At 40.1% G+C, this 20,857-nt stretch overlaps 1 protein-coding gene across 1 annotated transcript in view; it reads right to left on the bottom strand.

Moving 5' to 3' along the window:
- MAP3K19 (mitogen-activated protein kinase kinase kinase 19) overlaps positions 1-11,530 on the bottom strand; it is a 57,510-nt gene extending 45,980 nt beyond the window's left edge. The window contains exons 1-2 of the mRNA XM_056117557.1: positions 11,494-11,530; positions 7,829-7,941 (exon numbers count right to left, since the gene is read on the bottom strand). Coding sequence (XP_055973532.1) covers positions 7,829-7,941; positions 11,494-11,515 — 135 coding nt within the window. The 5' untranslated portion in view covers positions 11,516-11,530. The remainder of the gene's footprint in view (positions 1-7,828; positions 7,942-11,493) is intronic.
- Positions 11,531-20,857: the final 9,327 nt, after the last annotated feature.

Below are 20,857 nucleotides of genomic sequence, written 5' to 3'. Positions count from 1 at the left end.
TGACAAAGGCTAGGTGCCCTTTTTGAGAACATTGAGTTGCCCCTGGCAAGTAGGAGAGCAGGGTCATCCTGACCATATACTGTGATGCTTATTCTCTACATTTCAAAACCTTTAACACTGTCAGGAAAACATATCCATTTTCTGGGGGGTGGCATCACTTGGGGAACACTGAGGTCATATCTCATGAGGCTGGGGTAGTGGTGGTATGGTTTATACAGTGCTGGGGGTCAAATTCAAGGCCACACACAAGCTAGGCAGATCTTCTACCTGCTGAACTATACATCAAGCCCTTTATCAATCTTCCCCTTTCTCAATTATCACTTTCATTTCTAGTAATGTATTATATGGAGTAAGTCATCTTACTGGAGTCTGAGTGAGCACACTTTGGTTAGCTGGAAAGTTGGAGATAGTTGCAGATGGGTATTGACCACTGAACTCTTCTTTTTCGTGTAAATAGCTTTTAATCAGATATTTCATCTAGAATCCTTGACAAGTCCTCAGAATATATCTCTACCATTTCATATCATGATAATAATTCAACAAAATATCCCTGCTAAACTCTGAGGCAAATAGCAGAGCAGTCCTCCTTTAGAATTGTCTATAAATATGTAACTGACTCTCATGTCGTGTCTATGCAGATTGATGGGATATAGTTAATCTCATTGCTCAGTTCACTTATTGGCTATTCCTTTAGGAAATTTCAGCTGGAATATGCAGAGTATGGGAAAATATATGGATTAGTTTTTATGATTCTAATTGCTTATGAACAATTTACAAGCTCTACCTGAAGCCCAGAGAAGCTATGCAACTTACACAGGGTCACGCACGCAGCATTGGGGTAGTCCAGGTTCACACCAAGAATGAAATCTGATTTCCAGAACTCTTAATCATTCTAATTATTGCTATCATATACAGTTTGAAAACAAGGATTTCAACTAGAACTAGAAACAAAAGTGTGGGGACTAGATAGATTAAGGAAAAGGACACGATGAGTAGTTTGTGGGACCTTCGGTCCAGAACGCTGGAGCTAGAGGCGGAACGCTGCCCTGGCTGGGGTCCTGTATCTGATCCATCTCTCCCTTCTCTCCTGAAGGTCCTTTAGTAAAACGTTCATCCCCAAGAAGTAATGGGTTAATAGGCATCAGGGCTTCAGTTATACCAGTGATATGAGTGAGGGTATGGCCATAAACCCAAAACACAGGTTCAACAGAACTGAAAACATGAAATCTAAGAGGCAAGCACTGAAATTTTGTAGTGTGCCTGTCAGGTTAATAGGCTGGGGTGGAGTGAGGGTTGGGATAGGGGATGGGGAGGGAATCTGGGACATTGCAGGAGGGAAGTTGACACTGGCAGAGGGATTGGTGTTGAATTATTATATGTCTAAATTGCAATAGTCAGTAACTTTGTAAATCATGAATCTTTAAATTTTTTTTAAATAAAAGAAATAACCCACCAAAAATGTTTATCTCAATAAACCGATGATCTGAGATATGTTACAGTCTAACTGGGACAGATCAAGATAGTGAGGCACCTGATCAAGGAATGTTGTTCTTCTCCTTTTGATGGTCACTGATTCTAAGCAATAAATACTGCTCATGGAGGACTGTCATGGCTCAGTTCACGAGGCTGTTGCCCCCCTGACCCCATGCGTTTTCTCTCTTCTTTCCTTTCTTTATATTAAAGAACTGTGATTTACAAAGTTATCAATAGTTGAGTTTTAGGAATAGTTCAACACCAATCTCATTAATTACTACTGTCAACTTCTCTCCACCAGTGTCCCCATATTTCCAACCCCCCCCCCACACCCATCCAGCCCCATCCCCACCTATCTTAATTCGGACTTTTTTCTTAATCCTTGTGGCATCGCTGATTCAGGCCTGTTGACCTGATCCCCAGCAAGGATCAGTAACAAGGAAACTTAAGAGAAAGGATAATCAGCCTTAACTTATACTTTGCACAGGACAATAATCACATGGGGGACCATATGGAATAATGAAAGATGGGTAATACCTTTAAGTACTTGATAAAAATTTCTCCTGTGGAATAAACTAAAGTGTCAAACATGCTACAAAAGTAGGGGATAATCTCTGCTTTGAAAATAATGGACTTGAATGAAATTTGCTTATAAGTGGATAGACATGGAGAGTATCATGCTAAGCGAAATGAGTCAGAAAGAGAGGGACAGACATAGGAGGACTGCGCTCATTTGTGGAGTATAGAATAACATAACATGAGGCTGACACCCAAGGACAGTAGATACAAGGGCCAGGAGGATTGCTCCATACCTGGAAGCCTGCCTCAGGAGCAGAGGAGAGAAGGCAGATGGAATAGAGAAGGGATCGCTAAGAAAATGATGGCTGGAGGAATCAGTCGGGATGGGAGATGTGTGCCGAAAGTAGATAATGGACCAAACATGATGACCTCTCAGTATCTGTATTGCTAACCATAATGCCCAAAAGTAGAAAGAGAGTATGGGGAATATTGTCTGCCATGGAGGCAGAGGGAGGGTGGGGAAGGGGGGAATATACTGGGGAGATTGGTGGTGGGGAATGTGCACTGGGGGAGGGATGGGTGTTTGATCGTTGTGTGATTGTAACCCAAACATGAAAGCTTGTAATTTTCTCATGGTGATTTTATAAAATTGAAAAAAAAAGAAAATGATGGACTTGAAGACTCAACAACATAAACAGTTCTGTATTTTCTCATTTCTTTTAGAGATGAGTGGAGAAGAAAAAAAATTAGACTGGTATATCCCAAATATAGACAGATTTTTAAAACCTGGTAAAATTATAGGAGGTGACAACAGGCAGGAAATAGAACACAGTATTCTTATCTGCAAATAGAAAAATGCCAAATATACAGAAGACAAAAGAGAACTCAAAATATAAATGTGATTATATTTGTAAAGAGGCATCTCCTAAGATGACAAATTATTGGGGCAATCTATAAAGAGCTTCTCAGGAACAATCAGTAAGTAAACGTTTTATATTTGAAAAGCATAAACGTCTATTATAGATAGACCCAAACAAAAATGAGCTTTATTCAAATAAGTGAAGAATGACCTTGAATTTTGCCATTTAGTTCCTAGAGAAAGCATTAGGAAAGAAAAGATAAATTCAATAGTGAAAAAAAAAAAAACTATTCCTCGCTCAGAAAGATTTCAAGGTGATTTTTAACTACAGTATGAAAACCTTGAGTGAAAGTCAAGAAAAGAGTATAAGTAGAATTTTTAAAATGTGTTTTAAAAAATACAATAATATGAAGGCATGGGTTTTGAGTCTTTTATTTTTTTTTTAAAGAAACTTGTTTTAAAATAGCATGAAAGTGAAAGAGAAATGTTTTTGTTCATCCATTTCTAACCTCTAACACTCACGTTAAAGACTGAGTCTCAGACCAGTGAGATAAGTCAAAGGGCTGGCATGGGCCATGCAGGTGACCTGGATTCAATGCCCAGCACAGCCTGGTTACCCTGAGTGGGGAGCTGGGAACTGTCCGACCCTGTATGTTTGGCTCAGAAGAAACAAGCCAACAAATTAAACCTCTGCTTGTTTAACATGAAGCTTTGCAACAGGGTAGATGGCTCAAAGAGCTGGAGCACATGCTTTTCATGTAGGAGTTCGGGTTTAGACCCTATCACCACACAGTTCCCCAGCTCCACTGGGAGAAAATGCAAGACCCAACCAATAAATAAATAAATAAATAAACAAATAAATAAACAAAACAGTGATTCCTACTTTATTTGGATTATTTTATTGTTTATTTATTTATTTGTTTGTTTTTGTCTTTTGCTTTTTGAGGGTTTACTCCTGGCTCTGCACTCAGGAATTAACTCTAATTATTGCTATCATATACAGTTTGAAAACAAGGATTTACTCAGGGTTTACTCCTGGCTCTGCACTCACAAATTAACTCCTGATTGTGCCTGGGGGACCATATGGGATGGCAGGAATCAAATCTGGGTCAGCTGTGTGCAAGGCAAATGTCCTACCCACAGTACTATTTCTCCAGCCCCAGATTATTTGGATTATTATTGATCTCCATTTTAGTTGAATTATTAGTAAGAAAAACTATCCAACAGGTGATATAAAATGACACAATGTAGTAGGTGACAATAGTAGTAGCAATCCTTATAGGGTTGCTCAGTCTTGGTACTGTTGACATTTGGGGCTGGATAAGTGTTGGTTTTTTATTGATCTTTTTTTGGTTTTAGGGCCACTCCTAGCAGTGTTCAGGGATTACACCTGACTCTGTGCTCAGGGAGCACTCCTGGCATTGTTAAGGGACTAGATGAGGTGCTGGGATTGAACCAGGGTCAGCTGTGTGACAAAGCAAGAATTTTCGCCATTGTTCTATCCCTTGAATAATTTTTTAGTTTGTGGATGTTGTGAATTCCTCTATGATTAATGGCCTTGCTGTCCACTACCTACTAGATACTTGTATCATTTTTGCTTTAGCTGTGACATCAAAAATGTCTCCAAATACTAGCAAATACCTCCTGTGGGCAAAATCATCCTCATCCCACATTAAGAGCCACTATAATAACTTTGGTAAACTTGTTTAGAAAAGTTATTTACACAAGTTTAGATGGGTACTTTCACAAAGGCAAAATATTCAAATACAAGGCTGGAGAGAGAGTACAGCAGGGAAGTCGCTTGCCTTGAATTCAGCTGGCCCTGGCTCAATACCCTGCATCCCATTTGGTCAGTCCCCCCAGTACTGACAGGAGTAATTCCTAAGCGTAGAGCCAGGAGTAGCCCCTGAGCATGGCCAAGTATGATTCCTGTCCCCTAAATAGAACAAAAAAGGAAAAAATTCAAATTTTATTAGCAAGTACATTTTCAGATGAATTCAGTCCATCACATTGCCTAACGATATCCTGATTTAATTGAAAACTTTTCTGGTATTTGTATTTAATTTTTTCAAAAAGTCATTTAAACGTGTAGTGGGCAGATGCAGCACATGTTTGGCAAGTGTGAGGCCCTGGGTCTGAGCACAGGCACGTAAGTCCTGCTTGCATCACCACTGGGTGTGGTGCTGGGAATTCCTGAGCACTTCCTGACCAAGCAGCAGAGCACTTGTCTGGACTCCCAACCACTGATCTGCGACGCCAGCCAGAAGTGGCCCCTGGGGATGGCCCCCCCTTTTTTTTTTAAAGTTACAAAAACATGGAATGGAGGGACAGTATCACGGGTAGTGTTCTGGCCTCACATGTGGCCAACCTGGTCTTGATCTCCAGCATTACTTAGGGCTCCCCAAGATGAGCCAGAGATAATTCCTTTGTGCAGAGCCAGGAGTAACCTCTGAGCATGGCCAAGTGTGACCCAACAACTAAAAAAAAAAAGTTACAAACATCATCAAGTTTCTTCTCCTCTTCACTCAGAGTCAACAACTTCCAGGCTTTGAATCGTTTCTTTTGGTAATTTCTTCTGCATCTTCTGATGAGTGGTTTTTCAAGCTAACCTACAACTGGGTCAGGGTAGGAGGCACTGCTGGAGGTCACATATTTGTCATGTTATCTCTTGAGTCATCAAAGTGAGACATTCTCTAGTAATGTCATTATTTCTGTTGACAACTTAATAATTATATACCCTACGCTGCCCTCCCAATAAATCCACCCTTTCATTTTGTTAAGACAGAATCAAAGTTCAGATTATGATTATGTATTATACTTTATAGTTTGAATATGGTACAGCATGAGTGTACTTTTCTATATAAGGTTGTCCTGCACAAAATCCTAAACTCTTCTATTATTGTAGTAATAGTTTCCATTAAGGGGAAGCTGATTACACAGGATCTCTCTGTGCTTGTTCTCACTAAATCCATAATTATTTTCAAGAGAAAGTTTTAGGAATTAAAGTTTTTGTTTCAGTTTTGTGTTTTGCTGCTTATGGACAAATTTTGGAAGGAGAAAAAAATTGAAAATTCTGTATTTCATTGTCTCTAAACATTCTCATAATTGCCTCATAATTATTATTATTATTATTATGCTTTTTGGGTCAACCTGGCGATGCACAGGGTTTACTCCTGGCTTTGCACTCAGGAATTATCCCTAGCGGTGCTCAGGGGACCATGGGATGCTGGGAATAGAAACCGGGTTGGCCATGTGTAAGGCAAATCCCCTACCCGTTGTGCTATCACTCCAACCCCAACTTCATTAATGTTTTGAATTGAAAGTTTTGGGCCAGGAAGAAAACTCAAGTGGTAGTGCACATTTCTAGCATGCATGTGACCCTAAGTTTGATTTTCAGAATCACATAGCCCTACTGAGCACTTCAAAAGTAGGCCTGACTGGTGGAGGGATGGGTATCTGATCATTGTATAATTGAAACCAAAGCACAAAAAATTGTAAATCTACAACTTTATCCGGATATCCTAGAGGAAAGGGCAGTTCAGATAGAGAAGGGAGCACCAAATAAAGGGTGTTTGGAGGATCCTCCCAGGAGGGGAGATGCATGTCGAAAGTAGATTATGGACTGAACATGTTTGCCACTCAATGCCTCTTTTGCAGACCACAACACCCAAAAGGAGAGAGAGAACACAGGGGATTGCCCTGCCACAGAGACAGGGGGGATGGGGGGGATGGGGGTGGGAGGGATATTATCCATGGTGGTGGAAAATGGGCACTGGTGGAGGGATGGGTATCTGATCATTGTATAATTGAAACCAAAGCACAAAAAATTGTAAATCTACAACTTTAAAAAAAAATAAAATAAAATAAAGGGAAAAAAAAAGGAAAGAAAAAAAAAAGAAAAAAAAATAAAATAAAGGGAAAAAAAAATTTTTTAATTAAAAAAAAAAAAAGTAGGCCTGGCCCTTAGTCCCAGAACTGAGGGATATGGCTTCTATAAAAATTTTTACAAAAAAAATTGTAAAAATTTTAAACATATTTGCAACAATTTTTTTTATTACCAATAAGATATATTTAACAATTTGGCCATTAAATTTTATAAAAATTCAAAAGTTAGGGACTGGAGAGATGGTTCAAAGAGCCAGGGCACATGCTTTGCATGAGGAAGACTTGGGTTAGGTCTTCAGCACTGCATGGTCCCCTGAGCCTCACCAGGAATGGGCCCCCAAAACACCATCAAACAAAATTGATAATTACAATTAAGTATACAATACAGAGTCCATGTCCAGTTCTTTCCCTGCAGACAACCACTGCTACCAGTTTGTTGCACGGCTTGGGTGTCACCCCACAGTTTTCTATGACTCACAAAACTTGTTTCTAGTATTGTTACTATAGTGTAGAAGAGTATAAATTAGTGTGATACAGTACAATACAATATAGTATAGTATCACATGGCATAGCTTAGCACAGTATAGTATAGTATGGGACATAAAGCATTAAGTATATTACAGTATATATATACATATATATATATTACAGTATAGTGTAGTAAGGGGCATTTTTGAGGCATCATCATCATGGGAAGGACAGGAATGAACAGGAGCAAGAAGAGGTACCTCTTTTGTGGTAGCTTGTAGCAGATTTGACATAAAGAGATTAATCATCCCCATTTCCATATTAACATACATAAAGATAAACTACATTTTATTATTTAGTTTGGATTCTACTATGCCGGTATAAACACATGCGTTGAATGCAAACACACACACACACACACACACACTACACCAACTCAGAACAGACGATGTGTTTACTACTCTGAGATTAAACTAGCAGAATCTGTCTTATTAATTTTTTTTGAATTTCATTGTGATTACATTTAAACAATTGTATATGAGTATTACAAAATATTTAAGCAAATGAAATAGTTGACAGAGTAGATTAACCACTTTTTGTTTACTTCCTTAGAGAACATCTTACCTCACTGCTGCTGATGCTTTGCAAGATTATATTTTGTTTTTTAGTAACTATTGAATCAGTTGGAGAAGAATTTGTATCATGACAAATGTCTAGCAATGATTCAGCATGTTTTTCTGCCAAAAGAAACATAATAATATGTTTTGATAAGACTCATCTCCAGCAATTTCACAGAAAGTTCCATCTCTAGGTTCTAAATTCAGATTCATTTTGCAAAAAGATTTTACCAAAACAGTGGCTGGACAAACTGATTAAAAGCTTTGGGCAATAATTTCCCCAGGAAGGGGAATACAAGAAAAATACAAGATACAACAAAAATCTACATTAGAAATGAACTACTCTTTGTTTTTAAAGGAAATTAGACATGCAGACCACAATGCCCCAAAGCAGAGAGAGGGAGAGAGAGAGAGAGAGAGAGAGAGAGAGAGAGAGAGAGAGAGAGAGAGAAGAAAAGCACCAGCCAAAGAGGCAGGCAAGGGGTGGGGGACAAAATTGTCAAATAAAATTCCTCTTCATGGGCTGAAAATTACGTTTTGCTCTCTAGTTGTTAAGAACAGAAGTACTCAGCTACTCTAGCACCTTCCTGGCTAGCACTTGAAGACACATTAAATTGACAAAATAGCAGAGCGGTAGGGCGTTTGCCTTGCACGCAGCCAACATGGCCGACCCGAGTTCGATTCCTCCGCCCCTCTCGGAGAGCCCGGCAAGCTACCGAGAGTATTCGATATGCCAGACACAGTAACAACAAAGTCTCCAATGGAGACGTTACTGGGCCCGCTCGAGCAAATCGACGATCAACGGGAGGGCCTTTACCTTACCTTTACCTTTACCTTACCCGAGTTCGATTCCTCCGCCCGTCTCGGAGAGCCCGGCAAGCTACCGAGAGTATCTCGCCTGCACGGCAGAGCCTGGCAAGGTCCCCGTGACGTATTCGATATGCCAGACACAGTAACAACAAAGTCTCCAATGGAGACGTTACTGGGCCCGCTCGAGCAAATCGATGATCAACGGGAGGGCCTTTACCTTTTACCTTACCTGAGCATTCACTAGTGAATTCCCAGCTAGTTCCTCAGAAGCCCTGCTCTCATCTGCATCTTTTTTTCTCTTCTAAGAGAAGCTTGAGATCTATCTATCTGAAAATGTCTTCCCCTTCCAATGGCTCTCTCATTTATCTTGTAGCTGAAACAAAATTGAGCCCGTTTATTCTCCATTACTCTTTGCAATGTATCTTCTGCTTCTGTCTTACAGATTTCTGACTTCTTGGCACTCTCACCACCTCACTGATCTCACCCACTTACCAATTCACAGGTCCTCACAATTTCCTTTCATAAAGACGTTGCAAAATAACTTTATCAACTCATCCTTTCTCACAAGTCAACTTACAAATAATCGTCACTTGACAGTCCCCAAGTTCCATCATATTTTAAATGTCCAGCTATTAATAACCTCTTAAAACCAGGATGTTCTCCCATTTGTTGCTTGAATTTCTATCTCTCCACTTCTGAAATTTTGGTATCATCTTTGGCAGGACTCTCTCAGCTCTTCTGTAGATCTCCTCTATTAATCTTTCTTTAAGTGGGGAGGGAACCCCTGGTTGTGCTCAGGACTTACTCCTGGCTCTGTGCTCAGGGTTCATTTCTGGCAGTGCTTGGGGTACTGTACATAGTGCCAGGGATCAAACCTGGGTTGGTCATGTGCAAGGCAATTGCCTACACCCCTGTACTATCTCTCTGGCCCTCCTCTATCAATCTTCTATCACTAATTTTTTCAACCTCTTCCATAATCTCTCAGACTTCCTGTACACAGCAACTCTCAGACAGGCCATCAATAGCCCAAGGCCATCATTCCCGGTTCCTATCACAAGGATGCTTCTGTTGTTTTTCATAAAGTTCCCTGCTATGTGCCTTTCCCCCAATTTACATCCTATATGATAAACGATTTGTCTTAACCATGATTTTCTTCTATTCCTTGACTGAAAATTCTTTGGGGATCATTTTGTTGGAGAACCACAACAAAAATCTACAGAAGAAATGAACTACTTTTTGTTTTTAAAGGAAATTAGACATGCAGACCACAATGCCCAAAAGCAGAGAGAGGGAGAGTGTCTTTCACAATGGCATTAAAACCTCTCTCCTCAGTAGACGCAGTTTCTGAACCCCTGCGACCTTTTATATTTCTTTCCTAAACTTTCAGTTCTTTTCTCCTGGTTGCCTCAGAGAGAAGCCATGTTCATTTATAGTATGTGCTGCTCTTCTCAAGGACTGAATTGAGTCTCATTTCTTCCCTGAAACCTTCTGAGCGTTAGCTTGCTATCTGTACAGAGGCTTCACCCCAAAAAAACATGAATCAAGTTTTTTTCTTTTTAGGTCACACCCAGTCATGCACAGGGGTTACTCCTGGCTCTGCACTCAGGAATTACTCCTGGTGGTGCTCGGGGGACCATATGGGATGCTGGGGATCAAACCTGGGTTGGCCGGGCGCAAGGCAAATGCCCTGCCTGTTGTACTATAGGTCTAGCCCCTGAATCAAGGTATTGTTTCACAAAATCACACATTGCTAAATAGCATTAAAATTTGTGTGTGACATTTATTTTGTCATTTTATTGTTCAATTTTATTGTCATTTTCATCAGTAAGATGACACTTAGCTTCCAAAAAGTGAACCTATTACGGATCAAACTTGTCAGTAACTTCCTTGGTAACATATTTGTTTAATATTAAGTAGCTTTGCTCCTGCTGCAGTGGCAGGTCCATAGTGCTGTCAGAGAGCAAGAACAAATAGCATTTTGGTTTTAACTATATCTTTCTCTTTCTTTGTTGCCATTTCTAAGTCATGACTTGGTATCCTATGGCCACCTCTATCAAACCTCTCTTTTTCTCCTGCTTTCTTAGCTTTTCCGACCTTCAACCACCACATATGTTCCTCCTCCCCTTGAAAGCTCATAATCAACTCTTTCTTTGTCCTCTGACTTAAGTCATCTATGCCTTGTGATCTGAAAGAGAATCTAAACATTTTTGTTTTATTATGTTTATACTCTCCCCCGCACTCCATCCCAGGCAGTAGTCAAGCAGCCTGAGGTCTATCCTGAAGATTTGTAGTCATTCAGTCAGGAGGGCCTGAGGTGCAATGTGAAGGCCTGAGGATGTAGTGCTACCTGGATGTGGTACCAGAGGCCAGTAGGGTCACACCCTGTAGTGTTGATACTCAGGAGACCGTTCAGTGCCAGGGTTTGAGCCAGGGTAGGGAACATACAAAACATGCACCTCACCCTTTTACCATCTCTGAAGCCCCCATCCTGAAGACTTACCAAACTGGTCCATACTGCAGTCCACTTTGCATCTCCCAGAACACCTGTGCATAGGCCTTGTGCAGAGTCATTGTTCAATAAATAGCTCAATAAGTATCACTTCAATATGTAGTTTTAAAAAATTATTATGAGCCGGGCCATAGCTCAAAGGACTCAAGTACATGCCCTGAATTTGATCCCGATACTGCATGGCCCTTAAGTACTGCAGGGAGTGACTCACCTCCAGGTACCACCAATGTAAAAAACAAAATGGAAAGCAAACAAGTTTGATTTCTTTAAATTGATCTATAAAATATATCAGAAAAAATTTTCAATAGGGATTTGTAGTTGGGGAATTTAGCAAATGGAAGAGAAATATTTACCTGGTTTGGGTATAGAGTTCATTAGAATGTCCAATAACTGTTGTTTCTTAAAGCTCTCTATTTGTGACACATAATGTATTGCGGATTTTCCACTAAAATCACAGAGTTTAGGATCTCTAGGAAGAATGGAATCAACATCAAAGATTATTTAGTCAGATTTGCTGGAAAAAGAAAACCAATATGACAGGAAAACATTTGCATTAAATTTTAGTAGTTTGGGGAGAGCAACAATTTAAAAAATCTATGAGATGGAAAATGACAGTTTTTAAAGATTTTTTTTTAAAAATGTGTTTTATATATTATTCCCATTTCCATTCTTAAAAATTTTTATTGGCATAAAATTACCATGTTTAGACAAAGGGTTTATAATTATTTAAGATATATAAATCAAATAAATAAGAAACACCTTAATAAATTGTTTTATTCACATTCTAAATAGCTAACTAAAATAGTTTTCTCTTTCCAATGATTTAGTTAACTGCTTACTCTTTTTTTCCAAATACCAACAGCTACTTTATTTATTAACCCAAATGGTGGAATAATACCAGAAATCTCTCTCTTTGAAATTAGGTTGACAGAGAGATCGTGCAGGGTTATGGTGCTGTATTGCTTTTCGCTGACTTAAGTCTGATCTCCACATGGTGCTCAAGAAGTGACCCAAGAGTACCACCAGGTTTTACCCGAAATTACTCCTTGTCCTAATTAGATTGATTTGCTTATTTCACAGACTTTAGATTGAGGGGAATCACCTTATCATATAAATCCCTGTCTATGTGATCTTTTCATTCCTATTGCCTTGCCATGGGTTCTTAAGGCCAACTGGCGGGTCTTAGAGTTTGATTTCTGTAACATTGTGGCCCCTTGCACACAATTGGTAGAGACCTTGAGCCCTGAGCCCTGAGTAGCCCCTGGAACTGACAGGAGTGACCCCAAAACAAAACAAAGATCACTGTGAGGGAAACAATGATTAAACCTGCATCACTAGTCAATTCTGCAAAAAAAATAAGTTGATCATAGTCTTTAACCTGAACATTTTTATCATGAATATTTTTCTTGCTATGGGGCAAAGTAAATGTTTCATGGTCTGCAACAATATTCTCTCATAACCTTTACTTCATCAAAATCTGCTATTAAAAAGAAATAGCACAAGATCAAGAATGGAGGGATTGAACCTTCATTATTATTGAACCTTAACCAAATACCCTCACATTGAGACCTCAATTTGTTAATGGGCTTTGATCTGTGTTTTTCCATGTGGAATCCACTTGCCTCCAAGTTTTGGGCTCGTTCTACTGAACACCATCTCTAAGGTGATGCTTTGTAATCATCATTTTCAACAATCTCCTCAGCAGTGTCTGATCACTAAAGTCTGAGGTAGCTTCAAACTTCCATCTTCATCTTTTAATAACTGGTCTGTGTTTTTGACTATTCATTTTTTTTACTTTCAGAAAAAAATTTTTTAAATATAATAATGTAAACTGGATATTTTCCTAAAACTTTTGTAGGGAATTGGGAAGTAGATTCAAATTTCTTGGGATACAACAGCAATTTGATAACACTTCCTGTTGGCTCTCTCAATAGCTGCTTCCCTCTTCAACATTCTCTCCGCCGATTGTGTCTTCTCTGTCTGGCTCCTCATGTATCCTCTTGTAAGTCCCTCAGTCAGTTCAGAAGCTTAGCTCTTTATCCTCGCTTTCATTTTTTTTTTAATTAGTGAAGCACCATGAGGTACAGTTGTAGATTTACAAATCTTTGTGCTTGAGTTTCGGTCATACAATGATCAAATACCCATCCCTCCACCAGTGCCCATTCCACCACGCCCCCCCCCCCCCCCCCCCCGCCTCTGTGGCAGGGCATTCCCCTTTGTTCTCTCTCTCCTTTTGGGTGTTGTGGTCTGCAAAAGAGGCATTGAGTGGCAATCTTGTTCAATCTATAGTCTACTTTCAACATGCATTTCCCCTCCTGGGAGGATCCTCCAAACACCCTTTATTTGGTGTTCCCTTCTCTATCTGAACTGCCCTTTCCCCTAGAATATCCGGCTGGCCTCTAAGCTATGGAGTAATCCTCCTGGTGTTGATCTCAGCTATTCTTAGGTATTGATCTCATATTTTGTTGCTTTATATCCCCCAGATGAATGCAATTTTTCTATGTCTATCCCTCTCTTTCTGACTCATTTTGCTTAGCATGATACTTTCCATATTGTACCACTTGTATGTAAATTTCATGACTTCATCTTTTCTAAGAGCTACATAGTACTCCATTGTGTAGATGTACCAAAGTTTCTTTAACCAGTCATCTGTTCTTGGGCACTCAGGTTTCTTCCAGTTTCTGGCTATTGTAAAGAGTGCTGCAATGAACAAACAAGTGCAGATGTCACTTCGACTACACATTTTTGCCTCTCTGGGGTATATTCCCAGGAGTGGTATTGCTGGGTCAAATGGGAGAAACGTCCATACTGTTTTCCAAAAGGGCTGAACTAGTCGGCATTCCCACCAACAGTGAAGGAGTGTCCCTTTCTCGCCACATCTGCGCCAGCATCGGTTGCTTTTGTTCTTTTGAATGTGGGCCAGTCTCTGAGGTGTGAGATGGTATCTCATTGTGGTTTTGATCTGCATCTCCCTGATGATTAATGATGTAGAGCTTTTTCTCATGTGCTTTTTTGCCATTCGGGTTTCTTCTTTGAGAAAGTTTCTGTTCATTTCATTGCCCCATTTTTGGATGGGGTTGGATGTTTTCTTCCTGTGGAGTTCCACCAGTATTTTGCATATCCTTGATATCAACCCCTTGTCAGGTGTGTGTTCGGTGAATATCCTTTCCCATTCTGTAGACTGTCTTTGTATTTTGGTCACTGTTTCTTTGGAGGTGCAGAAGCTTCTTAGTTTAAGATAGTCCCATTTACCTATCTCTGTTTTCACTTGCTCGGCCAGTGGCGTGGCATCTTTGAAAGTACCATTAGCCTCAATGTCATGGAGGGTTTTGCCAACTTTGTCTTCAATGTACCTTACGGTGTCTGGTCTGATGTTGAGGTCTTTAATGCATTTTGATCTTATTTTTGTACATGGTGTTAGGCAGAGTTCTGAGCCCATTTTTTTGCATGTAGCCGTTTGACTATTCATTTGTTCTTGAAACCCCCTTCCCCTTTTCCCCAAGATAAAGCCCATATAAAATACTGATAAAGTACTTAGACAATCTGTTTTTACTTGATAATAAGCTATGTGGGCAGCAAACAGCATCAGAAAACTGCTATTTTAATGTGAGAAATTGCATATTAGCCCTGTGATTAAAAATAAGCTATTTAGACCACAACACCCAAAAGGAGAGAGAGAACACAGGGGATTGCCCTGCCACAGAGGCAGGGGGGATGGGGGAATGGGGGTGGGGGGGATACTATCCATGGTGGTGGAAAATGGGCACTGGTGGAGGGATGGGTATCTGATCATTATATAATCGAAACCCAAGCACAAAAAATTGTAAATCTACAACTGTACCTCATGGTGTTTCACTAATAAAAAAAATAAATTAAAAAAAAAGAATAACAGAAAGAGAGAAACTTAAAAAAATAAGCTATTTATTTCCATTTCCATAAAAAGATGTTGGCATAAAGTTATTTTTAGATAACTGGAAATCACTTCAGTGAATTAGTTTTGATATATTACCAATGCTTCCTGAAATAATGAGTAATATCTTGGAGGTAAGACTTTGTATAGTCTTGTATAATCAAGAATTACTTAATATTCCTGTTAACTATCACAATATTGTTTAGCACTGTAGTCTCATTGTTCATCGATTTGCTCGAGCAGGCACCAGTAATGTCTCCATTGCAAGACTTGTTGTTACTGTTTTTGGCATATCGAATACACCACAGGGAGTTTGCCAGGCAATGCCCTGTGGGCGGTATACTCTCAGTAGCTTGCTGTGCTCTCCAAGACGGATGGAGGAATCAAACTCAGGTCGGCCACATGCAAGGCAAACACCCTACCGGCTGTGCTATCACTCTGCTACAATAATGTTTACTTAAAGAAAATCAAACCAAAAAGAAAGTGCCAATATCTTTTTGTTCGTTTGTTTGTGGGCCACACTGACTATGTTCCAGCCTACTCCTGCCTCTGTGCTTGGGGCACCACGTGTGGTACCAGGGATCAAACCCAGGTAAGCCATGTGCATGGCAAACACCTTACCTGCTGTACTAACTCTCTGACTCAGGGACAATACCATAAAAATGTTTTTTATTAAGACACTATGATTCACAAAGTTATTTATAGTAGAGTTTCAGTCATATAGTGTTCAGTATCAATTCCACCAATGTCAACTTCCCTCCACCAGTGTCCTGAGTTCCTTCCCACCTCCCAGCCTGCCACCTTGACAGGTGTCTTTTTAAGTTTGTTTTTGTCATTTGGATCTTCTGTTTCCAGTTGTTTCTGTGATTTAAACAACATGAACCCAAGGCCTCTGCCCCCTGCCCCAGGACCACTATCTTAAGAAGAACAGCTAGCAGCATCTGATATCTGAATATTCCTTTGCAATTGTACTGTCCTTTAACAGATAGGCATGAATATTTAATATACCACTTAAAAAAATCTACCCTTGAACTGGACCCTCCTACTCACGCGTGGTGCCTGAGAAGCTCGGACAGGACTTCCACAGGTCTGTAGACTGTTAACATATCAAGACTCTCAAACAGGTCCACGTCTCTCACAGCCAGCATCAAAGGGGTCAAGCCATGTTGGTTGGGGAAATTAATATCCAGGAGCTCTTCTGATGACTTGAAAAACATGAAGCTTTGCTTCAGTTATGTTTTTACTGCATAACTCCTTACCTATTTCATTTGCGGGGCCTCCCCACCAGTACCCTGGGGCCACCATGGCTTTGAAGGGCAGGACTGGGCAGGTCATGCAGTGCTGGGAATACAATCTGGGCCTGTGACAGGCACATGCACCAACACTTTGACCCCTGCCCCAACCCCCACTGCCTGATTGTCAGGATTTTTTTGTTGTTGTTTATTTTCTTTTTTGCCTTTTAAAAAAATTGATTGAGGTTCCATGATTTACGAAGCTGTTAATGGTTTCCCCATGCACACAATTCTAATACCACCCCCAGCAGTTCAGCCAGATTCTCACTTTAGCTTCAAGATAGTCTTTCTCCTTATTGATTCCAGGAGAGAACTGGTGATGTGAAAGGGCACAGTCCTGATAGATCTGAGCTTGAATTGTACCTGTTACAATTGGGTACTTAAGCTTTCTACCAAAGTTAAATTGAGGACACTATTAAGAGGTCCTAAGATAACTCTGATACAAATAAGATATGCCCAGTTAAACAGTTACTAATTATATTTTCTTTTTCTTTGGCTGTTTTTGGCTTTTCGGGTCACACCTGGTGATGCTCAGGAACTACTCCTGGCTCTGCACTCAAGAATTGCTCCTGGTTGTGCTTGGGGCACCATATGGAATGCCAGGAATCAAATCCGGGTAGGCTGCGTGCAAGGCAAACACATACCTGCTGTACTATTGCTCTGGTCCTTAAAACAATGATTAATTTAATTTGAGAAATAAATTATAGTTTAAAAACAACTTGATATTTACATGGAATTCAAATAAAATCCAGCATCCAGTTTTTCTAGTTGCAAAACCTCACAACCCTATTCACCCGTGGACTTTGAGTCCTTAGCGAAAAAGCCGGAGTAGCATTTGTAGTGTTGTTTTGATGATTAGGAAAAAAATATGAAAAGCACTGAGCTGAGTGTATGTCTTATGCTGTAAAAACTTTGTGGAATAACGAATGATTTAGGGGGCAGGAGCAATAGTATAGCAGGCAGAGCACTTGCCTTGCACATGGCCCACCTGGGTTTGATCCACGAGACCCCATATGTCTCCCAAGCTCTATCAGGAGTGATCCCTGAGCACAGAGCCAGGAGTAAGCCGTGAGCACCACCAGATGTGGCACTCTCTTTTCACCTGCCAAAGAATGATTTACAATAAGGCAGCTTATGTAAATTATTTAACAGTATTTATACAGCCAAATGGAGCTGGTTTTTACAAAAATTATTTGTTGTTTTAGTGAAAGTAAATTTTTTTTTCAGATGAATCAGCACTGGGAAGCTACTGGAACACCAAATTATCCAAACTGTTTCTTATATAGACTAAAGTAACACACTCATTTTCATCTCTGTTTCTCTTTATACCACGTCAAGACAATGTCTCTACTTCAGTTTCTCCAGGGACACTAGAGATAATGACATTACCTCAGAGGGGTGTTGTGGGAATTAATTAGTTAATATTTTTTTCAGTCTCTGAAAAGAACCACTTCTTACATCAATGTTATTATTAGTTAGAGCCAACATGAAAGTTTTGAGCTGAGAATAGTCTTGCACCAACGCATTAATTCAGCAGCCCTTGACTAAGCTCAAGATCTAGTTACAGGGCCCCCATTTTTAAAGCTCAGCTGCCGACTATTAGCGGGGGGGAAATAAGGCTATTAAAAAACATTGGATTACAGAAACAGATGTTGTAAAGAGTACTAAAATACAATTTATGATCTTTCAAAAAATTAAGCTAGTTCATGGCATGGGGAAAAGTATAAATTATTTAGTAAAACAAAAAATTTAGTATTTTTTATTTGATTTTATACTTTCTTAAATTCTAGGTGATCAGAATTTAATTCCATTCTTATGTCTGTGTTTCTTCATAAACGACTGTAAAAAAAACTGTTTCCTAGCAGCACTTGACTTCAGTTGGAAGGTCATATCAACTGACAGCCTCTCTCCAGGTAATACCACTAGTAAACAGTTGTCAGTCACCAGTAATTAATGTTCCTGGTTGAGGATATCATTTTGCATGTTACTTTGGGAAAGAGAACCTATGGTAGGAAATCTGAACAAGAGAAATACCCTATGAAGATAATATTCAAAAATATGTATTCTCAGGGTTGGAAAATAGCATAAGAGCTTAGGTGCTTGTGGCCAACATCAATTTTATCCAGTTTGGTCCCTGCACCTTCTATGGCCTTGCAAGTGGCCAACACCAGTCTGATCCAGTTTGATCCCTGGTACCTCATATGGTCTTCTAGGCATCACTAAGAGTGATTACTGAGCACTGCCAGGTGTGGCCCAAAAACCAAAAAAAAAAAAAAAATTAAAAAGAAAAATATAAGAAATGGGGCCAGAGAGTTAGCTAAATGGGCTGAGGGCATGCTTTGCATGTCGGAGGCCTGTGTTCGATACCCAGTTCCCCATGGTTCCCCAAGCATTGCTAAGAGTGATCCCTGAGGCTTGAGCTGGGAATAGGCCATAAACACTACCAGGTATGGCCCTGAAACTAAAAATTAGTAATAACTTTTAACCTTAGTCACAACTAAATATTAGGCTAAGCCTAGGTTCTCTGATTCCATTTTCAGGATAACGATAATAACTGCAACTGTTCCAGAGGGACCGAAGCAGCATTTGTACAAACGGTTGTGATGTCAAGGGAACTCCTCTGAGCAAGTTGACCGTCGTTCTCTGGGGGCACGTGGGGAGCGCTTCATTTCCCAGCGGTGCGGTGTGACTTCTAGCTTCCAACTGGAGGAAGGTTGCTGCTGGGCTCTTTCATTACCTTGTTTTGCACTCTGTTTTTTCGCTCATCCTGCTTCTCAGATTCCAGATTCCCTGCCTGAAACTTCAGCAACTAAGTATGAACTTTATCTCTTAGAGGAGTCCATGTAGACAGTGCCCTTCTGATTGCTAACCCACCCACCCCAAAGCAGAAGCCAATATCAATTTAACTGACCAGCAAATGCTGAAGTTGTTCAAGATCGCCTTGCCATGAACTTCGCAGAAGCTGCATTTGGGGAGCGTGAACTCCTTTGATGGCCAGAAGTTGTCTTTGCACTTCACAATTAGCCACATGAACTGCTGTTTGATTGCTGTAATTGCAAAGGGTGATATCCGCCCCCTTCTCCAAAAGAAATCCAACAACCTGCAATACCACAACATTCATATTTTAGTGTTTTTGAGTACCAACAGTGTCAGGGTTTGTTTGAAAACTTAAACATGGTTCTAATTCACTATATATAAGGAAGAAGAATGAGGGAATAAGATGAAGGATTGTTTGAATGTCAGTGATTGCCTCTTTTTAAAATTGGAAAATAAAACTCTCCATGATATGATAGCACAGCGGGTAGGGCATTTGCCTTGTATGTGGCCGACCCAGGTTCGATTCCTCTGTCCCTCTCGGAGAGCCCAGCAAGCTACCAAGAGTATCCTGCTCGCACGGCAGATCCTAGCAAGTTACCCGTGACATATTTGATATGCCAAAAACAGTAACAACAAGTGTCACAATGAAACGTTACTCGTGCCTGCTTGAGCAAATCAATGTACAATGGGAGGACAGTGCTACATATATATATATATATATATATATATATAAAAGGCCCTCCCGTTGATCGTCGATTTGCTCGAGCGGGCCCAGTAACGTCTCCATTGGAGACTTTGTTGTTACTGTGTCTGGCATATCGAATACTCTCGGTAGCTTGCCGGGCTCTCCGAGAGGGGCGGAGGAATCGAACTCGGGTCGGCCATGTTGGCCGCGTGCAAGGCAAACGCCCTACCCGCTGTGCATATATACATATATATATATATATATATCATATGCATATATGTATACACACAGTGAGAGATGTCTTTATAAAGGATTAGAAATCTGTGTTTTTATGTTAAACACAAAGGATCTTACTAATTTTTTTCCTTTTTTTCTTTTTAGGTCACACCTGGTGATGCTTAGAGGTTGGTTTTTCCTGGCTCTGCACTCAGGAGTTACTCCTGGAGGTGCATGGGGATGTTGGGGATCAAACCTGAGTTGGCCACAAGTGAGGCAAGCACCTTACCTTCTGTACACTACTGCTCTGGCTCCAGGAGCATATTAGTTTATTAATGTCATCTATGATTTAGAAAATTATCCTCCCATTAAGGCTTATATTTAAGTTCTTGAGTATTTCAAGTAATTTTCACAAGTATTTCTAGGAAGAGAATATACTGTATTCGAAACGTGGGGAAGCATCATTCATAAAACAATATGGATTGATTGAATGACTAGTGTGTCAAGAACTATCCTTGGTTTTGAAACTAAAACAATGGACAAGACAGGTGACCAACATTTAAGGTATTTATACTCAAGTGAGGAACATAGAGGAATAAAAACCCAACATAGCACAAAAAATGTAATTCAACCCACACAATAAATGTACTTCTGAGATAAAAACTGTCAACTGTCACTGTCCTCCTGTTGTTCATCGATTTGCTCGAGTGGGCCCAGTAACGTCTCCATTGGAGACTTCGTTGTTACTGTGTTTGGCGTATCAAATACATCAAGGGGAGCTTGCCAGGCTCTGCCGT

This window comes from Sorex fumeus, unplaced genomic scaffold (genome assembly GCF_029834395.1).
Source record: "Sorex fumeus unplaced genomic scaffold, SorFum_2.1 ptg000035l, whole genome shotgun sequence".
Lineage (NCBI taxonomy): Eukaryota > Metazoa > Chordata > Mammalia > Eulipotyphla > Soricidae > Sorex > Sorex fumeus.
Note: the sequence above shows the minus strand (reverse complement) of the source record. Positions and strands in the feature narration are given on the sequence as shown.